This window comes from Phyllostomus hastatus, unplaced genomic scaffold, assembly GCF_019186645.2.
Source record: "Phyllostomus hastatus isolate PE091 unplaced genomic scaffold, TTU_PhHast_1.1 phas_contig_399, whole genome shotgun sequence".
NCBI classification, from domain to species: Eukaryota; Metazoa; Chordata; class Mammalia; order Chiroptera; family Phyllostomidae; genus Phyllostomus; species Phyllostomus hastatus.
The window spans coordinates 174817-196302 of NW_025333871.1; the positions used below are offsets into that span (position 1 = coordinate 174817).

A 21486-nucleotide genomic window follows, 5' to 3' on the forward strand; every position below is an offset into this window, starting at 1 on the left:
TCCTTAGTCCCTCAGGAAGCTGAATGAATCTGACAGCAGAGTTAGAGTTAGCTCCCATGAACACAGGAGACAGGGTGCCATCACAACCCTTTCGCTTCAGGGCCCACCAAGAACTCTGCGGTTCATGGAACATTATCAGAGACTTGTCCAGCATTTTGGGTTGCTGTGTCTACCTATACTATTTCTTCTCTAGCAAAACCTGCTCATGGATCCCCTGTGCACCTGGAACAGGAGGTCAGGGAATTTCCTATCTACCAAGAGGGAGAGCTATTCCAAACTGTCAGGTTCCTTAGGGTGCCTCATCTCCTCCCCTCCGCCTCCTTTGACAGCCATCTCTCTGATTTGTCTTTCTCCACCCTCTTCCATGCACCATTTCCTCATTTTCTTTATTATAACAGCTTTGACAGACTTGCTGCTACTGCCTCCTGGCCCATAGCACATGTCTCCCCAAGGGAAGGTAGGCACTTGGAGTGGCTCCCATGGCACACAAAATACAGGCCATGGCGTATCTGGGGTGCCACAGAGCTCGAGCGAAGGAGAGCATCCCACGCACTGTGGTCTGACAGGCAGCATGTCACAGTGATGGTACTCTCATTTTCTCACACCCAGTCGTACAGGGGTCCTGGCTCAGGGCCACCCGGACAATACTGTCCTGCCCTCACCTCATCGGCTGGCCGCCGGTGCAGGCAGTGGGGGTTGAACTTGTTGACGTGCAGCACGTGAATGGCACATTTGATGCTGAGATGATGTAGTTGGCTGGTGACTTTTAAGAAGAGTAGATCATTCTGGAAGAGGAAGGTTTTGGTTGATGAACCAGAGTTTCCAAAGTGACAAAACACCCCTGAGGTTCCTTCCCAGATGAAACACAGACAAGTCAACCCCGTCTCAGCAAGTGTACATGGGCACACCGACAACTTTTCTTCCCTTTTGTACTTGGTGTACTTGGAACTGCTTGGAACTGCTTGGAAGTAGCACTTGGCTACTTGGAACTGCTTATGTGACAACTGACATGATTTTAAGACCTTAAGAATGTGAGGGAGGTGATGGAATCAAGTTTAAAATAGCCACCACAGGGACACCTGAGCTGGGTGCTCACAGGAACAACCAAAATATTGATAGGTAAATCCTTACCACAGTTAAGTATTGCAGCATGCGCCCGTCAACTCTGGATTCATGAAACTGGTCTTTGTACTGGGGTAAGCCAATATCATCAAGCCAACCTGCAGAGAGAGGAAGAAACAGGGGCGTCAGGATTGCTGAGAATGGGAGAGTGTGGATGCCAAAACAAGGGGGCTGCGAATGATCATTTTGGAGTTCCAGCTGCATTCCCCATAAGGTTTAGTAATCCATCTGCCTTTCCCAAGGAGACAGCTGTCTCTGCGGCACATTCTCAGGGAAGTCTGTCTACCCCGAGGAGCTCCCAGGAACATTATACACATATGCCTGTCCTTACGTGTCACCCAAATGTGGTCTAGAAGTGCAGACTTCTCCTCCTGCTTTGTGTTAATGGCTTTTACTGCTAAAACCAGCTTCTTCCTATGAAGAGGGTGCTTAATTCCTAGCTCCTGAAATTGAAAGATGAAGACAGATGTGAAATTTCAGCAGGCAGCGTGGCCCTCCAAGGATGCTCTGTGGGTGTAGATATTCCACCTGAATGGCAGTGGAACCTTGCACAGTGTCAAGGGATCAATTTGCAGCAACAGATGGAGTCTTGCTTCCTCTCTCCACTCCCCTGTATGTGGATTGAGGGTGGAGGAGGAGTGGGGCAGGGTGGGTGGGTTCACCTCCCCAGGCATTGATTTGGGGAAAAACGGGAATCTCCCGGTCTCAGGCTCAGCCCTTACCTTTTCCATGTCCTGAGGGGTAGCTGTCAGTAAAGTGTGGCCAGAAGTCACCCACTGCCTGGCAAAGATCACGTACTGAGCCAGGCCGAAGTCCTCCAGCCATGCACACACGCGTTCTGTGCTCCACTGGGCGAAGGGGGCATTGGCGTCACTGGGAAGCAGGAAAACACCCTGTCCCGTTAGTGGGAGGGCCAGAGGCTCCATCCAAACCTAACTGAACCTCACAAAAAGGGGAACGATGTTTTAACAAATGATCCCCACCATGGGATCTAGCTGAAAAAAATTCCACTACAGCACACTCATTTGAGGTAGCCTCGCAGGGGTGTCAAAACTTTTGGCACCTCTGGGCCACACTGGAGGAAGAAGAGTTGTCTTGGGGCACACATTAAATATACAAACACCAATGAAAACTGATGAGGAAAAAGGAGGTTGGTTTTAAGTAAATTTATGATTTTGTGTTGGGCCACATTCATAGCCGTTCTGCACCACATGCGGCCCATGGGCCACAGGGTTGGACACCCGTGCTAGAGTTTCTGGTGAAAACGCCTGGTCTGAACTGCAAATCTGTAGGTGCTGAGAGTGTGGGGCAGGTACATGATCCTTGTGAGGCCATGTTTACATGTGCTGCTGTCCAGGCACATGTGTACATGTGTCACAAGCCCCATTAGGATGAAGAGCCACAACTGAACCATGCTTTCAACAGGGTTCAACACCGTTTTTATGAAAACACTCAGAAACTAGGAAATGGGGGTCAGTTCTCTAACATAAAAAAGAAAACTCCTCCAATCAACAACAGCTAATACCTTATTTATTAATGAAAGAAACACTAGGGGCATTCACATTAAAGCCTATAAAAAAGCCATATTTTAATAATGGAGTAATTAATACAATGGAGATTTATGGAATATTAGGAGACTACCTATTTCAAAAGATTCCTTCCAGGAAAGTACCCCTAACATGCTGGTTAAAAAATATTTTTTCAAATGCCTGGTTGAGTTGTCCTTTAAGTGAGAGAATTCCTTAAAGGGCCAGAATGACAAGAAAATGCTCTTGCCTCTTCCTCTGAGTGACATCTACTTGCGTCAAATGGGGAAGGCTGGGAAGCTCTGCACTAGGAGCTCCTGCCTTCCACCACTGATTCTCTGGCACATCCAGCCCCCACCCCCACTCCAACCGGCCAGGCTTTTGCACGGTTCTTTGTAGGTAGACTAAAGAGACCCTTACCTTTTCTGACCCTTCGGGTCTCTGGTCCTAGAGAGTCTTGGCCCTGCAGTTGCCCGGAGCCCTCCTCGTCGAAATTCTGCCACCCCTGGGGCATCAGTGTTGAAATTTCCTGACTGAGTTCTCCGGATTCTGTGTGGAGAGGCGTCCACGGAGACTGTCAGGGACAGTCTGCAAGAGGCAGTCAGTGCCCTCCTCCTACACAGGGCCACACCAGCCAGGCCCAGGATTCAATGACACCTCTTCCCAGTGCCTCCCCAGAGGTCAAGATCATGACCTGTGACAGCTCCTTGGCCAGACCCAAACCTCAATTCTATTCCTGCCTCTGGGATTTGGGCTACTCCCCATGGGAGTGAAAAGTGAACTCTGGTCATTTCACAGACTGAGTCAGCTGGGTCAGCTTTCTGTCTTCAAAGATTAAGATACAGACTGACCCCTAAAAAGGAAGAAATTGGTCTCACACATGTCTCCCCCAAGGCACAGCTGGCTGAGCTGCAGAGATGTGCTTGGGAGTATGGGATGTAGGGATGCCTAGAATGAATGACATTCAAGGCAGCTGGCTGTATTTAATAGGTGCCTTTCCGAGTTCCTTTCCTCTGAGCCCTCAAAAAGCCACTCAAATTCTTGCCTCTAAACATGACCACTCTACTTTTACTGCTGTTCCAACATCTAATTGAATAGGGGTTTATGTAGACTCTTTGCCTAGCCAGGAAGAATATGAATTACAGGCAATATCTTTACGATCATCACCACCAACTTACTTTCCCCAGAATTTCCTGATGCCTTTGGGGCTCCGTTTACCCTCTGGTGTCAGGGGAGACTGGGGGCCCGACTCGGTGCCAGACGACGTGGAGGAGAAGTCATTGGCCATAGTAGTGTCGTCCCAACCACTTTCTGTGTCTCCTGGGAGTGAAAGGATGGGATGAAGTGTGAATGAGAGGAAGGGAACATGACCTTTAGAAACTTCTCCCCCTGCCTGGGCCATCACCCTTCAATGGGAGTTGGGAAGAGTCTGCCCAGCTCTGCCTTCAGGGAAGAACTTCATACCAAGATCTCAATAGGGGACTCAAGCACACTCCAGGTTTCTCTCTGAGATATTAGTGAGCTTAAGATTTCAAATCTGGATGAGCTCATGTCTTCAAATTCTAAAGGTGTGGGGTTCAAGAACTCGCAGGTAATTCCAACAAGGAGCTTGCTTTCTTTTTCCCAAGGGGGACTGGAGAATGCAGGCAGATGGGGGGAGGGGACCTGGCTGAGTGTTCGGGAGGGGGTGTCAGGGTAGAGAAACAGGGCATCTCACTCTCCACCTCACCTGGAAGGGTACAGTACCTAATACGGGGGCACTGACACTCCGGCCACGATCTCCAGCCAACCAAGAAGCAGAGAAGCCACATGAAGAAGCAAGAGAGGCCCAAGTCCAGCCCACCAGAGTTACAGGGAAGCAAAGAAATAAACAAGAGAGTCATCAAGCAAGAGAGAAAAACTCAAACAGAAAGTAAAATAACCCACAAGGAAGGGAGGGAGGGGTGCATGGTGACGAAGCCGGCCCACAGGGTCAGGGCACTGAGAGGAAGTTTCATGTGAGGGGACCAAATGCTCCTGGAGCCACTTCCTGGCAGGTGGAGTAGCCACACACAGGGATAGGGAGGGAGAATGGCAGGGGCTGAATACACTGGGACCCACACAGCTTGGGCAGGTGCCAGGGCTCATTTAGTCAAACTAGAATGTTCAAAGCTGCCGAGAGTCTGAGTGTCACCAGGACATAGTCATTCAAGGGCTTATCTGGAGTTCCCGCAGCCAAAGGCAGAACTGGCCGAGGACAGAAGCCAACACATGGGCTGGCACAGGGACAGCCGGGGGTGAGGAGTCGGGGTAGGGGAGCCCTGCCAGGCCTGGGACATTCCCTGCTGGGCCCCATTGATTGGCTGCTGCTGTTGGGCCTTTTACACATGAAAAGCAGCAAAGACCTCCACGGTCTCAGGTCCTAAGCACCAAAAGGATACCTGTGGACTGACATCCTTGCCCACTGGCCACTGATTCCATTTCTCTAAGGAAATGCTCTCCCTTGGAAGAGCCCATAATATCATCCTACTGGAAATAGAGAGGCTGCAGAGAGGAAGGCAGAGACAGGAAAGAGAAGATCAGGATGACAGAGGAGGGAGAAAAAGGGATGGGAAGGGCAGAGTGGGAGTCAGAGGGAGGGAAAAGAGGAATGATGGGAAGGACAGGAAGGGGTTCAAGAGAGGAGGAACAGAAGAAGAGAGACAGGGGTGGAGTAATTGCAGCTGGAAAGAAAAGGTGGGCATACCCCTTGGTTTTCTGGGCTTCGAGGTGTTTACTGAAGGAAACATTCTGCACCAACAGGGAGCCAGAGTCTCGGGAAGCGGTATGAGTTGTCCCATTCCCCCCAACCCCCGTCATGCCCCATCTGTGGGCTGCAGTGGTGGGCACAGAATCTTGTGCAACAATCGGAAGTGCAAAGGCTACTGCTCCAGGGGCCACCAGCGCAGGGGCTGGACACTCACTTAGCCTCAGCAGGCTGTTTCCTGTGGGGTCAGGCTGAGAGGCAAGGGGAGTAGATTTGGCAGCATCTCCATTGGGCATGGCTCCTGAAAGCTTCCCAGGCAACGTGGGGTATTTGTGCTCCGCCGGGAAAGGGCTGTCCTGTTGGAAGGAGAGGTGCTGAATTAGCTGTCAATCTCAGACCCAAACCCAGTTAGGAAATCTCTGGCTGTAGGAACAACTCCTTGTTCTCCAAGAGTCATTTTTTTCACTCATGGAGACTCAAAGATCCATCAAAGATCATTTAGTCCATGTCAGGCAAGGGGACCAGAGTTCTGAGAAAGGAAGAAACTTGCCCAAGGCCACACACAGTGACACAGGGATGGAGTGAAGGCCAAATTCAGGGCTGACAGCAACTGACTCTAAGCAGAAAGTGGAGCCATGTTGCAAAGGGAGCCTTTGCATTCTGTCTAGTGCTGAGGCTCAGTGAATTAACGGCTGTAAATTACCCTTTGAGCTCTTTGAATATATAAGCCAGAATTATAATAAAAGCTATTGCTTTATTATATAATAATATATAACATTTAATATGTTATATATAGCTAATATATATGTTAATTATTATATATTATGATAATAGTAACTTTGAAAAATATCAGATTAAGGCAAAATGAGAAGGTGTATGTATGCACTTGGGGGAGATGGCAATAGAAAATGAGTGAGCAGCCTTCGTGCCAACATGGGGTCCCCTAGGAACTTAGGGTCATAGTCTGCATGAGGGTTAGCCTGATCCAATGGGCCCAGGTCATAGAAAGTGTCCCAAAGACACAAGTTGATTAAAAGGGAAAGGAGAATTGGACTTAGGGTCAAGAACGTTATAATGGCCCCTAAATTCACAAGCCTGAGGGAAACATGGTGGAATGCATTTGACTAAAAATAAAAGAACACGAAAAATCAAAGCAACATTACAAAGGAAGTCAACTGCCTGTCACTTGGTTGGACTCAGAAGAAAAGTAATATGGAAGGCAAAGCTGATGTCAAAACAGATAAGTCAGATTAGAAACAGGACACTTCTGCGACTGAGACACCTTTTGAAGTTGTATTTAGTTTGCAGCCAAGTGCCCAATACATTTCTGAATTCAGTTTGCCTACAAATGCATGTCCTAGAAATTGTTTGAAATCCAATTCATTTGTTGGACATTGGGCATTTATAGGGCATTAGTAGTCAGAAAGGAGGGACATAGGAAAAGTTAAGTAAATTCTCAAAGAATTCTGAAAGAATGGCTGGTGAAGTAAAAATCACCAGAACCTGAGTGATGGAGACCACGTGATTTTTAAGTTCACAGTGAGCCATAGGTAGAGACAGGACCTGCTCGGCCATGGGCTTAAGATCAACAGTTTCCAAGTACTAGTCCATGGACTAGCTGCTTCCTAATCATGTGGGGTGCTTACAAAACCCATATAAATTTCCAAGTTGCAACTCGGTTCTAGGAATCTGTGTTTTTAACAAGCATCTCAATCATTCTGATGCATAGTCAGGCCCATGAACCACTGACTGTGGGGAAGTCAGAATTCAGAAAGCTTAGACAATTGAAGGGTATGACTATACATATAGGAGTGAGGAAGACTCAAAACAGATTTCCAGTTGTGTCATCACTGGAAATCTCCTGCAACAGGGCAGAGTCAACCACGGCCACTGCCATGGCCATGGCCTGGGAGCTTGCTGAGCTGATGTAAATAAAGCACGTGGACCTAACCCAAGGATGGACTTCAAAGGTGGCCAGACCAGTGACAAAGACAACAAAACGAACTGAAGGCAACAGAAAGGGCTCTTAGCTCCCTGTTCAGCCAAGAAGAAAAGGTAAGAAGAAAGAACTCATTGCAGGAGAAGGTCAGGAGAGGACAGTGGAGACAGAAAGGCTTGAACCAGGCCTGCTTCCCTGGTCTCCAAGAAGAGAATGCCGGGCTGTGGAGGAACAGAACTCCCAGCCAGGCAGCAGCATATAACTGATTGCCCAACACACAGAGGCAGCATACTGGTGTGGGAGGAGCCCAGGCATTGAGTCAGACCAACTCAGACAAAGCCCTTTCTCTTAAGCCTTTCAGAACCTTTTATCTTTTCTAAATAGAGAAAAACAATTCCTGCCTCAGGCCTAGCACATAAACAGAGGCACGGAAAAGATCATGTACCAGGGCCTGGAGTGACAGCAATACAAGAGCAGCCTCCAGATGGAGGAAGACACAGGGCAGACCCATCAGGACATCATGCACAAGTGTGGTCCAGGGCACAGTCAGAAGATCCATCCAAGGAGACTGATAGGAATGCCAAAGGTTTGTGATCTGTGCACATGAGAGGATGTCCCACTCAGAGTGGGCCCGAGGGACTCAAATTCCAGAGCTGTCAGGAGCAGGGGAGAAGGACTTATGCCATAGGCCCCAGAGGGAGAGCCAGTATCAGCGAGGCACGTGCTAGGGAAGCCCAGAAGATGTGGCTCAGAAGCAGAGCCAGGAGAGAGTACAGGGCGTTTCTTACAGCGTAACAAGCTCTCAGTCACCAGTGTTAGGGGATGCTACAGAAAGATTCTTGTGGCTGATGCTGAGTGCACTTCTGTGTTTTTAACCATGACATAGGAGCACAGAAAGAATGAGAGCTACCACACTCCTTTAATTGTGTACGGAGAGCACACCCCTTTCCCAAAGGTCATATCTATGTTGCCTGGTTAAAGGTGAATTTCTTTGAGCCTACAGAACAAAGAGGATAATCAGAAACCCTTCCCCACAGATACTGGAGGGGAAAGCACATGTTGGTGCACATACAACAAAACAGGAGTTTTTGTCTTTTCTCTTACCCTCTTACCCCTTAGAGTTAGCATATTTTAAGGTTACAAAAGCTATAATGTGCTAAATGAAAACACTCTAGGAAGCAATGCAATCACATACAGGTGATAGGGACATATACTTAACGTACCTTGGGCTCTCCCACTGGGGAGAGTTTGTTCCCATCAGCACACTATGGAATGACAAAAAGATTTCGATTATATGGAGAAAGAGAGACCTGTGTTAGTCATAAACAACAGCTCAGGACCAGCTGGAATCTGCAAGTCTCATCCTCTCCCTCCCTATTGCTATGTCACCATCCTAGTCACCATCCATGGCAGGAAACACAGACTGCTGTCCAATCCCACAGACAGATGTCCTGGGCAGCTGCCAGAAGTCTGACCAGGAAGAGCAAGAGGCACGTGACCATGGAGCAAAGCTATGGAATGGGCCCGCAGCTCCTGTCACCTCCAGCCCTTACGGTTTTCCACTGGGTCACCAGGGAGGCTGGAGCACTGCTGGAGACCAAGGAGTCCTATGCAGTGGGGCTCAGTGAAGGTGCTTTATCAGGGCAGGACCCCTTGGTCCTCGATGTCCTCACTCAAGAGCCGGTGGCCACCTCCTTCAGCACAGGGGTCACCCACATTGTCAAGAGCTATGCTTATAAGGGGCCACAAAGCCCTCCGCACCTTTCCAGACTCTTGCAAAAGCTTCCTCTCCAATCTTCTCAATTATCCTGTAGCTCACTCCTGGGATCACCTCCGTTACCCACATTACTTCCTCATTCAGAATCTCTGTAATACTCTTAGTGCCTAAGGAATACAGGGCCAGTATTTGAGGTCTTCTTGGGCTTGATATGCCTCGTGATCCTGACCTTACCTCCTCTTGCTCCCCATTTCCCAGAACCTGCCTAGGCCCTCCTCATCAGCCACAGGCAGCATTTCCTGACTTGCTTGGCCTCTATGATGCCTTGGGCCACATCTGACTAGTTTTCTCAAAATGTGTAATTTCTGCCTCCCTGTTAACTTTATAAAAACCTCTGTACGGTGGGCACCAGGACCTCGCCTGTGTGTCCCAGTACTGTGCTGGGTACCAAGAAGTAACTCAGGAAACTTATGGAGAGACTGGTGGGCTGACCTTATCCACAGAGTCACTTCTCAAGTCTTCTAGACTGCAGGAGTGTTTCTTCAGAGCCCTGGGAAAACACAAAGAAAGAGTTCCTGGAGAAGAAGTTTTGGAGTATCGTCCATGCAGAGGGCATTCCAAATGTTTAACCAGTAGTCTGTCTTGGGCTCTGGGTCAGGTCGGGAAAAACCACCCTCTCATCATCACCATTACATGTAAGATGAGACTGGCCCATCTGGGGACAGCCAATGTGTTGGTGAGGGCATGAGAGCATCACTTAAATCCAAATCAAAAGTCCATTCCTCAAAAAGCTAGAACACACTAAATTACGTTGCATTAATGTGAGCTGACTGTTTTGTGGTTGTAAAAGACCAATGTCTACAGACTCAAAGAGAGGAAAGGTGTCAGTATTGCCTTGTCTGGGGGTCTAAGAGTAATCCAGGGAGGCGAAATTACTTTAGAGTGGAGACGAGCACATCAGCCAGCGCCAGCCCCAAAGCATTACCTGCCAGAATGTCCCAACCCTCTGCTCTGGCTCTGTATATCCTGACAGTCTGCTCAGAGGAATTTGCTTTCTCAGGTGCTGTTTCACAGAGAAGGGCACCACCAATTGGATAGAGATGAGGTGACCTTGTGACAAGTCTCCTGGGCAGTGATAGCTCTCAGTTCATGTGAATAAATCAGCACCTGTTTGTATACTAGTCTCCTGTTGAGTCTGGTCAGTGTGAGTTATTCAGTGATGACTTCCTCCTGAGTGAACTCATAAACCAAATTTCTTATTCTGCTAAACTAAGGACAGGCTCATTGCCCTCTTTGACACTACCACTTGCTCTGGGACTAAAGGCTCATGGAAAACTGGCCCTTTGGGAAGTGGGGCTGTGAGAGTGTAGGCTCTGGAGACTCAGCACCATTCTGGGGAAGCATCCATCATGCTGATAGCCACCTTCTCCAGACACTATGGCTGAAAGACAGCCTACTCTGGGCCGTGAAGCTCCGTATCTCCATTACTTGGAAACGTGCTCTCAGGGGCTGACATAGGAAACTCAAAATAGGTTCTTTTTAGGGGGAACCAGACAGATGACAGCCAAATGACCCCCCGGGCAGCCCATTATAAGCTCATTGCTATGCAAAGCTTCCCTAAAGCAACTGGACCAACTTCCCTGTAGGAGAAATGACCCTTCCTAGAGAGCATGGCTCATTCCAGGGTTAGATTCACCCTGAGAGCACACATATCATGATATCCTCTTAGCTCTGATGAACCCCTGGAGGGCACAGATGAGGTGCAGCTACCCCTCCTCTGAGGATCTCACCCCTGGCCAGGGCTCTTCTCAGTGACAATGACCCAGACCCTCAGCTGTGGGAAGGGGAGCCCCTCTGTGGCCAGGGGTGATAGGCATGGCTTGTGTTTGGTGCCATTATAGCCGCTGCTGGGGCCTGGATTGCTGTCCTGATGGTGGCAGGGCAGGTGTGCCCAGGGCATGGTGGTCATGCTGGTCATGCTCATCACATGAGGGGCCTGAGGGTACAGTGGCTCTGGGGAAATGCTTTGGCCTCCTACCTGGTTTCCAGTGATTTCTGTGGAAGCGGAGGTGGCTCCCCTATGGGAGAGCTACATCTTGGAGGCAACTGTATCAGAAAGAGAAGAGTCGTCATAGAGGACAGTCACTGTTTGGAGGCCACCCACCACCCTTTCTCCTTCTTTGGATGATTTTTCCTTGGGAGTTACATTTTTGCCCCTGGGTACAGCCACGGTGGCTACGCAAATTCTGGTGCTTTGCTCTTTCAGGATACAAAGGAGGTGGGTGTAAATGAACAACCTGGGTCAACGTGCCTCTCCTTCCTGGGCCTAAGTTCACCCTAGCAGCAGAGTCCTGACAAGAGTTCTGAGACTTGAGCCCCAGGGCTCTTGCTGCCCCTGCCCTTTCTGAGCTCAGTCCTTCAGCTTCTCCTTTGATTTAGTGAGCCACTGTTCACCTTTCCAAAAATATTTTTTTGCATAGGTTAGCCAGAGTAGACCTCTGTTGTTTGCAGTGAGCAACACTGCAACTGATACAGTCTCTCAGCAAACGTGAGCACCATCTACTACCTGCCAGGTCTGGAGCTAGGTGTGGGACCAGCGCACCCCATATCAGGGAGACAGACAAGTTAATTAGGATAAAAGATCAATGTGACATGTCCTTATGGCACCAATACCTGTAACATGACATGGGGATAGAGAAGATGCAGAGGCTCCTCTCACTGGTGGGAAGGTTAGGAAGGCTTCAGAGGGAAGGTGACTTGAGCTGACTCTTAAGAACTGAGAACAGGTTCACCAAGGTGAGAAAGGAGAGAGCATCACAGGGGGCATGGACTTGAGCTAATGGTGGTGCATAAGGACGCAGTCCTGTGTCTTCAGTATTAAACTGACTGGAAAGACCACCTCTTTTCTCTAGTGTGCAGAGTCTTTTTGGTCTCCTGTAGAAAGGGCCCTGGCAACATAGTACAGTTGTTAAACCCTGGCTTTTTGGTCAAATAAACCTAGCTTCAGGTCAAGATTCTGCCATCTAATTGCTGTGTGACCTAGAGCAGATCACTTAGCCTCCCTTAACCTCCGCTTTATCACAATAAAATAAGAATCCCAATGGGGTGTCATGAGGACTAAATGAAGTGAGCCATATGCGGTGCTCATCACACTGACGCACAGAGGAGTTGAGTCTGGATCAGTTACTGCTATCTTCTTCTTGCCAGCAATCTGGGATGTTTGCTTTGACTGGGTAATTGGGTCATCGGGTGACACTTTTACTCTTTCCTTAATTACAAGGGTTGAGCGTAGACCACTAGGATCCTCTTCAGTTTGGCTATCCTGGAGTTTCTTGAATTTTTTAGATCCTAGACTAAAGCTCCTTCTCTACCTGAGCTCTTATGTATGAGTTTGCTTGTTTGTGCCTATCCTAAGTTCAGAGAGGTTCATATAAAAATAAGCAAAAGAAGAGAAGGAAAATCTACATGCTGATTATAGGGTCTACAGGGGACATTTGTAAAGCAGGAATGTATCACCTCCAAACTGGTAGTTATCCCTCTAAATGAGCAAGACACGTCCATACATTCAAGAAATATTTGTTGAATTCTACGGGGTACCAGGCATTACTGCAAACTTTGGAGAAACAGTGGTACGTAAAAGTGACAACACTTTTGGTCTATGCTTACATTCCAAATAGGAAAGACAAAACAAAAAAAGAAACTGGATTGAAAAAGAAAATTCCTACCCTTGAAAGTCCAGTATCCCAAGCGGAACACAGACCTGTGCCTGGGCCCCCTGCTGTCCTGGGCCTCTCTCCCCAAGGCCCCCAGGGCCACTCCATTGATTTAAATTTTCACCTGTCAAGGTCTATACCTAACAGTTGCCTGACTAGATCCTCCCCCATGCTCAAAGTAAGCTCTTAGGACCTGCTGAAACCCTATATCATGGATGTAAACACAGCACCTCTGGTTTAAATAATTCCTCGGGACCTTTATTTGTAGTATTCCGTTTTCTGAAACTTCCTTCCAGCTCTTCCTCATTGATTGAAAGACTTCTCTCTGAAGGCCCTGGAAGTATTAATGCACAAAAGATGGTCACTATTATAATTGTACACAAAAGTCTAACGCTGTTTTTTCTTCATGAAGAAAGACTAAGCAATATACACAGGGGCATTAAGAGTGATTTGGAAGATTCTTGGGGGCATCTGAGCAATGGCTGCCAAGGGGGAGGTCTCAAGGTCAAAGCTCCTGTGTGGAATAGAGAGAACGTACCACATGGTAACCCTCTCCAACCTTACGACTCCTTAGCCACAGGCAATCAGGTCCTGAGAGTGACTTGACCCAAGATCTCAAAAGATTAGAGAAAATGGGGCAGTGACATGCATACAGGGGTAGGGTGGGAGGAAGGGGGCTTACAGGCCCTGGGCAGTGACCAGTCAGTTATAACTCAGTTTGGGGCTCAGTTTCTTCTTAAGATAAGGCAGCCAGAATCAGAGATTCCTGAGTACCCTCAAAGCCACTCCCTCCAAAGACACAGCGGCTTCTTCAGGATCTGTGATGGAAGCCCAGGTCAACAGTGTGAACAACAAGGCAGGCAGCCTGGCACATGCCCCACATTGCCCATAAAATATGAATGCTGCCTGCATGTGGCGTTCAGCCTGCACAGCAAATATGAAATGCAAACAGTTATCCCTGCCCTGTGATTTCCTGTGGAATTCTAGGCACCTAAAGACTCATAGAAGCCTCCCTAAGTCCCTGGGGAGTCTGCTGGAGAGACCTTCACATTCTCCAGGAGGTGGACAAGCTTTAATCCCCAACAAGGGCACTGAGCTGATTTCTGACCCAGATTTGATTCCACTCACTGACTCTCCAAGGGGTAACCTGGGAAGATGCTTAGGAGATCCTCCAAGGGTGGGGGCTCCCAAGGGCTCAATTTGAAGGCTTGATTTTCTTGGTGATCTTGATAGTCCTTGAGAGTTCTGAACTGAATGCCACTGGACATTTCTGGAGGTCTTATTTATTTATTTATTTGTTTTGGATTGCATGATGCCTTTTTTATTTCAGATGTTGTAGATTGCAAAATCTTTACAGTTGGAACAATGTTCTCCATTTTGCATTTGATTCCAAAATAGAATCCCAGCCAAAAACAGCTTGTGAAAAGTACAAGGCATTAATCACTGTCACTGCTATCACTAACTGTGACCTCACCATACATGATGGGAGGTGGGGGAGGGAGGAGCAATGCTTCATTTTATTCGGTATTTTTCTATTCTAAGGCAAAATTTCAGGAAATCTTAACAGCTGCCAATTTCCTACAATTCCAGACAGTCTAACCAGTTCTGTCCTCTAGCAGAGGGTCTTCCCCAACTCAAGATAAAGAATCTTCTGGCCAGACTGCCCCTGGATTTAACCTCCAGTAGCTGGAATACCTCCGAGGGAAAATGGTGCTTTTACCTTGAGTTGCCAGCACGATCTCCTTCACCCTTCGGTACTGGTTTAACAGCACTGTGAGCTCCTCTATCCGACGGTCCTGTCACAGTGCAAGAGCAAACCCACATGTGAACACCACCACTGGCACCTCTGGTGAGTTCATCTGGGGGCCCGGGCTGTGCTCTGCGCCCACTGAGAGGGGATGCCGTGTGGAAACACGGTGTCTGGGCCCATCCCAGGGCCTGGCTTCTCAGTAGTCTGCCTCCCAGGCGGCTGCAAGCACACTTGCCTCTCCCTGAAGGCTGAGTCCAGTCTCTAGCCATAAAACAATCCCTGTCTGCAGGGCCTTTGAGGGGCTGAAACAGTTCCAGAAGCAGAAACTCACGGTCCCCCCACCCTCCTGAGGTAACCATTAAAATTTGCCTCCTGATCCAAATTTTGTCCTCTGGAGCTACACACACAAAAAATGAGAAGATTAAAATAAAAATGTCCATTTATCCAAATATTTTTGCCTGTTCTTTAGGAGTCTGGGGTTCCTCACACAACAAAGGACATTCCCAGAGGGTCTACTTTTTTCAGCAGAGGCCTAGGAACTTGGGAGGCCACACAGATCCTGGAGTAAGACAAACTGGTATAAACTCTAGCTCTGCCGTCTGCTATTACCCGACCTTGGGCAAAACTACTAAAGTACTTTGAGTCTGTTTCCTCATCTGAAAAATTCGGGTGTGTGATCCTTCCAAGCTGATGTGTGTGCCAGGTGGGTCTTCTATATGTATAGATTTATTTCATGATTACGAGGGAATTACATGTGAAGAATATATGACGGCAGGGTAAGCAACATGCTGCCCAGTGTCTCTGTGACGGGTCTATCAGTGGGTCACACATGTGGGAGACAGGTGGACTATACACGAGTTTTGCTAGGAGGCTAAGCAGTAGCTCTAACCTGTAACCACACTGGTATTTTTTTCCACCACACCAGCATGAACAGGCACAGCTTTTATCTGCCTTTGGGAAATTCCATTTAGGCCAAGTTCCCAGACATCAAAGACAACAACAGGTGGCTGAGGCCTGGTCTCTAGGAAGCAGAAGCCATTCTGACACAGCCCGGAGTCAATGGCCTGATGGGCATGGCCATATCCAAAATGTCAATGACCAGCAGGGACCAAACAGAGCCAGGGAGGTCAGCAGGTAAAAGACAGGTTGCCCAGTCTTACCTTATCTTCATTGGCAATAAGTAAAGTTTCCATCCCAATTTTCAGACGTTGAATTTCTTGGTCTAAAAGAATTAAGGTTTGGAAAGAATTATTTATATAAATGCAGACAGCTATCCCCACATGCTAAGATGCTCCTCAAGTGAAAACTTGAGGACTCTCCATGTGAATGAATTACACATGGGCGTCTTTACGTCTTTAAAGAGCCTATAATGGTGTCTGGCATAGAATTCAGTCTCATCAAATATTTGTTGGACTCATAAATGAATGAACCAATCATCTTATCTTCCTTTATAGATAATTGTGGGGAAAAAACAAAGTGTCATCTACTCAAATGTGACACAGAGAAAAATCTTTCATAACTAACATCTCACAAGAATACTGGCATATATCCTTTATAACTTGAGTGGGCATATACCTGGGCTGAAACTAGTTTTAAAGAAAATCACACAGTCCCATGGACTATAGCAGAGAATTTAAAATAAACTGGGGAGAGTAGAATTCTACAGTTGAATGGAAACTGGGAAAGAATGATTAGGTAAAAGAGTTGATTACTTACTTTACTACAAAATGGAATAGTCAGAACTGACTACCAGATGTTTAGATACATCTGCATCTAAACTCTACTGCTGAGGAAAACAACCCTGTTTCATTACACATCTACAGAATGTCCCTATGGGCTGAGGGGTCTGTTTCAGTCTGTGATGGATAATTCAAGGCCTTCTCTCACTTTCAACCCAACAGAGTCTTTCTTGACTTCTTCCAAAGTGGTCTGGAGAGCCAGGTCAAAGGCCAATGCCTAACACAGCTGGAGGTCACTCTGCCAAATATTTAGAGGCCTAGGAAGTGGCACATAGATTTTCCAAACAAGGATACACCCATACGCAAACTGGGCACTGTATAGAGAGAATAGACGTCTCTATATAAGAAAAGTACAGGGGACAAGGGAACCAAAGTATTGGCTCCCCCAACTGCTTTTAGGATGTTGCTATATCCAACAAGAATAAAAAGAACAGATTTATGTACTTGGTATAAGTAGCTTTAGGGCTATATTTTCAGAGGAAAGTGCAGAGTACTTGCTTATTATCTTAGGCTCTTGGCAGCTGAAGGCCAGTTCTGCCACCCAGCAAGTGGAGGGAGCAGCAGCTCCATATGAAGACTAGAACACCCTGATGCTTTGAGCAGCAAATGGCCAAAGGACCAGCTCCAAGACGTACCTGATGATGGAATGGGGTAGGGCCTGGAAGGCTTGGACTGTGGAATAGCATGGGGGTGCGGGGGAAGGCTGTCTGATCCATAAGTCATGGACTGGGGAGCCCTCTGTCCTGGTTTAGTATCACAGATAATCTAGGAGGATCCCTTAGGGGGATGCAGCCTCTACAACAGGCTTTGGTGAGTGAGTGACATGCTCCATGGTTGGGAAGAGAAAGCCTGGGAAAGGGATTAGGATATTGGTAACCACTTCCTTCACTAGCCTAAGCCACTGCTCCATGTCTATATGGCTTTCCCACCCCAGCCAGAAATCTGAGTTAAGCAGTGCTTGGCCAAGATAAGATTAGGTAACAGGGCCAATCCACAGGGCTATATGATCTCCTTCAGCATTATTCTGCAGCCTGAGCTAAGAGGAAAAGTGGGAAGATGTTTGATCATTTTGTATACAAAATAAATACCGTAAATACTAAATATGTGCTGATAAGAGGATTTACCTTCTAGTTTTAATCACCCAGACTTGAACTCCTTGAGGACCATTCACCATCCTTCTATTTATTCAATAAATATTTCTTAGGAGCCTAACATGGTCCAAATACTAGGCTCTAGGCATATGGTCTTAAAGAAAAGACAGAAATAGTCCCTGTCCCAGAGTGACAATGACAGTCTATACAAAGAGAACCCCCAAAATACAACACTGACCAGGTATAATATGTGCTATGGGGAAAAAACAACACTGACTTAGAAAATAGGATTGAGAGCATCTGCATGAGGTAGGGTGGCCAGGAAAGGTCTTTCTCGTAGGTAACGTTTCTGACAGGTTGAGATCTAAAGGATGAGAAATAACTAATTGTTTCTGTAAACTCAGGTCCTTGTATAAGCATCAGACAGGTATCCATTAAAAGACTGAATGAATTGCTAACACCTCCCCTTTGGCGATGACATAAAAACATGCCCTTTCAATCAGGTAAACATCTAAAGCTCCAGAGGTGACCACACAGAGATTCAATGGTCAGAATGCATCTCAGAAAAGCCTCCAGAGCTGAGCCTTCTGGACAGGAAAGGGGTTTGTGGCAGTGATCCTATGACAGAGCTGTGCTTTATAGGTCCAGTCATGCACACATGCATGCGTCCATTCACTGGGTCATGTTTGCACACATATGTACTTACATGCACATTAGCATGCCTACTACACAGGCATTCACATACTCATCCACAGACACACATGCCCACTTATAAGAGGGGACACAGGACTCAGGGCTCTGACTGTGACAGAATGCACAGTCAAACCAGTTACCTTTCTCTACATGATCACTGTGGAAAGCTGCAGTCCGGGAGAGCTGGCTGTGCAGACGCTCAATTTCTGCATCTTTCAGGGCCACCTGCTCTTGCAGTTGGGCCACCTCAGCCTAGAAGAGAACAGAGGATCCCTACCAGTTCAGAGGGACTACGGAACTGTAAAGAAGTATCTCAAGTCAGAGCCCAGAGCCAGTGGGTCCTAGGATATGTTAGGAAATTAGGAGCAGTGGTGCCAGAGGTGAGCAGTTAGAGGTGCTCACTGCCCTCTCCACAAGGTGGAGCTCTGCTGAAGACACTCATTCTGTCTGGACATTTTGGCCCTGTCTGTCCCTGGCTGTTCAACTGCTCTTGTCCTACATCCTCCCACCAGACTAGGCTCTTGCCATCCCCTGCCCTCTGTGGTCCAAACACCACTGAGGTTGGAAGAGCTGGGACTGTGTGCAATGGGAGGGCTGCCCTTGGTCTGGAAACAGATAATCACTTTTTGGATGTGGTCTTCCTTTTCCCTAGATAGTTATGCAACAGCATGTATGTACTCCATTGTTGCAAGTACATGCATTTTTCATTTTTCCACCCCATTGAAGAAATAACTGGAAATCAAATCACTAGTGGTAGACAAAGAGTGAGCAAAGAGTTGTCTCCCTCAAACACTCTCCCACCCTTTGTGCATAGCCACTGCCTCTGCCCAACCTCCAGGCACCTGTGCACACTCACCCACACGTACATATGTGCAAGCACTCAGGTGTGCTGAGCAGAAATACTTTTACAAATAAAGCAGGTAAGTACAGCCCCACCAGTGCACACACACATTTGTGCATGTACACACATGGGCAGGTGCAGTGCATGGTTCCTACATCTCGACTGCACATAGCAGGTTAAATCTCACACCGGACAGTAGGTGTGGCTGTGTCCCTGATTCCACATACTCATTAGAAGACCAGAATTGTGCAGGATCCATCTCAACAGGCACATTGCCTTTGGAGTCAAACAAACTTGGATTTTCTCACTTCCTGTTGGGTGACGTTGGGCAAGTGAGTTAACCTTTCTGAGTCTTAGCTCATCTATAAAATGGGGAAAATGGCATTTACCTCGTGGGGCTGTAGAGAGCATTAAATAAGATAATGGTTATAAACAACTTAGCCTAATGCTTGGTAGATAGTAAGCATTCAATAAATGCTACTATTGGTGCTCACATTCTGTTCCTTCCCTTATGATCCTAACTAGCTAGTTCTCTGAGCATCAAACCAGACTGAGGTTGAGAACCAACCCCTGAGCCAGGCAACAAAGAACACAAGACTTCTACTCTGGCTGCACCCGCCCTATATGGGAGTCCAGTCACACCCTGCCTTCATTCCTCAAGGTTATGGAATGGGCTGTCCTTTCACACAGAGGCACGAGTTAATCTGTGAACAAATCCAAGTAGCCACATGATCACTGGTCCTGTTGGTGGCTCCTCTGCTGAACAGGCCTGTGTTTAGCTTCAGGACCCATGACTGAGCAGCCACTCTGCGTGGACCCCTATGCTGTCCACTTGCTTACATCAAATTTCCCTCAGCCTCCACAGGAAACCATGGGAAGAAGCAATGTCCCTGCGTATTCCTGGGGAGAAAACAGGAGTCGTGCATGATTCAATGGTCAAGTCACAGAGCCACTTGGTGACCAGGCAAGGATGTAATCCCCACCTGCTCCAAAGCCAGGGTCTCACCACCACAGCAGGTCTGCCTCTAAGATTAACAGAACAAATGAAGCCCTGGCTGGCGTAGCTTTGGGGATTGAACCTGCAACCTAGGTATGTGCCCAGAGTGGGGATTGAACCCACAACATTTTGGTGCATGGGATGACAGACACCCCAACCAACTGAGTCACCCAGACAGGGCAAGGTCAGTCTTAAATATTTAAAACTCTACAAACCAAGTGGCTGAGCCCAACCTCCCATGTGCCAACTTCTACAAAATAGGCCAGAAATGACAGGTGCTCTGATATCCTTTGAATGGTGGCTGTCCCTATAGTTGGGAAGTCAGCAATAGCCCAGAGGTCCTCTACTTGATCCTGAGGACCAAGTGTGCTACTGTCACAGCCACCAAGGCTAGAGCTGGTGTCAGGCAGACATGAGCGCTCTGATTCCTGGCAAGTGCTGGGCCTCACTAAACCCGGGACCATACTCTAATGCTGCTGTCCTGGAAGATAAATCCATTAGGGACTGAGAAGCTTTACAAAGAAAAGCAAAGAACTTTCAAAACCACTGAAGGTTTTTACTGCAGGGAATCAGGATGGTATAGGGAAGAGAGCATGAGTTTTGGAATGACACAGATCCAGATCTGAACCTCACCATGGCTACTCTGAACCTCGGCTTCCTTATCAATAAAATGATGATAAACCGACAGACTTCACCAAGTTATTTTATGGATCGAATGAGGATAAGTATGCAAAGGGCTTGGTACGTTCCGGCACATAGGAGCTGCTCCACACCTGGTAGTTGTTAAATAACTTGGTGTCTCAAAGTCTACATGCCAAGGCAAAGGGCTTAGGTAATTTAAAAAGAAATGAGTAGTTTGGCTTCATAAGAGAAGGTGGTTTGTACAATTTCAAAGGCTGCACCAAGGCAGGGCTCGCCTGACTGGAGCACTGCGATGAAGATTCTGAGTTCTCTGAGGAAACAGGGCTCCTACAACCAGCTACCGTGAACACAGCACACACAGCGGTACGAGTGGATACAAACAGAGCAGTAGCTAAATGGATCTGGAGTGCCTAGCATTGGTGCTGACTAGCTAGCTGTGAGATCTTGGGAAATTTAATTAACCACTAGGTGCCTCAGTTTTCTAACCTGTAAAACAGTTAAGCCAAAATATTATATAGACTATTGACATCAACACTGTGTTCAGAGTTTTCTTTTAATAGCATGATATAAAGTTGTAAATAAATTATCAACACCAGAAATTGAGAGAGAGAGAGACTGAGGGTCCCAATAAAAGAAATGCCAGGAAGGAAATATTAATAGTGGTGGCTCCTGGGTGGTATATGAGTGATTTTTTTTAGTCCTTTAATTTTTTCTAGTTTAACAATTCTCAATAATAAATATAATTGTTTTTATACTAATTAAAAGATAAGTTACAGAAAAGTAAAACAAAAACAACTAGATGTTAAGAAAACGCTACTTAGTAAAAATGAAAGTGTCTACAGGGGCCATGCACCAACACCCGTAGGTGATGCTGTGGAGACCCTAGGGAATGGCAGGTGTGCACCCCACACAGAGGCAGCCCTGCCCAGGCTCCTTCCGGCAGGAATGCTGCTCCAGGGTTGTGGGAGCTTCCTTCCCTCCACTCCACCAC

At 47.3% G+C, this 21486-nt stretch overlaps 1 protein-coding gene across 9 annotated transcripts in view; it reads right to left on the reverse strand.

Annotated features, from left to right (window-relative positions):
• PPFIBP2 (PPFIA binding protein 2) overlaps nucleotides 1–21486 on the reverse strand; it is a 129347-nt gene that overhangs the window by 6684 nt on the left and 101177 nt on the right. For 5 of the 9 annotated variants that reach the window (XM_045842468.1, XM_045842469.1, XM_045842471.1 and 2 more), the window contains 15 exons: nucleotides 18156–18267; nucleotides 15653–15714; nucleotides 14463–14538; nucleotides 12973–13076; nucleotides 11068–11135; nucleotides 9522–9579; nucleotides 8536–8577; nucleotides 5591–5729; nucleotides 4395–4427; nucleotides 3827–3968; nucleotides 3069–3197; nucleotides 1845–1995; nucleotides 1454–1565; nucleotides 1132–1220; nucleotides 663–785 (listed from right to left, as the gene is read on the reverse strand). In XM_045842468.1, coding sequence (XP_045698424.1) covers nucleotides 663–785; nucleotides 1132–1220; nucleotides 1454–1565; nucleotides 1845–1995; nucleotides 3069–3197; nucleotides 3827–3968; nucleotides 4395–4427; nucleotides 5591–5729; nucleotides 8536–8577; nucleotides 9522–9579; nucleotides 11068–11135; nucleotides 12973–13076; nucleotides 14463–14538; nucleotides 15653–15714; nucleotides 18156–18267 — 1440 coding nt within the window. The remainder of the gene's footprint in view (nucleotides 1–662; nucleotides 786–1131; nucleotides 1221–1453; nucleotides 1566–1844; nucleotides 1996–3068; nucleotides 3198–3826; nucleotides 3969–4394; nucleotides 4428–5590; nucleotides 5730–8535; nucleotides 8578–9521; nucleotides 9580–11067; nucleotides 11136–12972; nucleotides 13077–14462; nucleotides 14539–15652; nucleotides 15715–18155; nucleotides 18268–21486) is intronic. The other 4 variants (XM_045842472.1, XM_045842475.1, XM_045842473.1 and 1 more) reach the window with 1 other exon arrangement.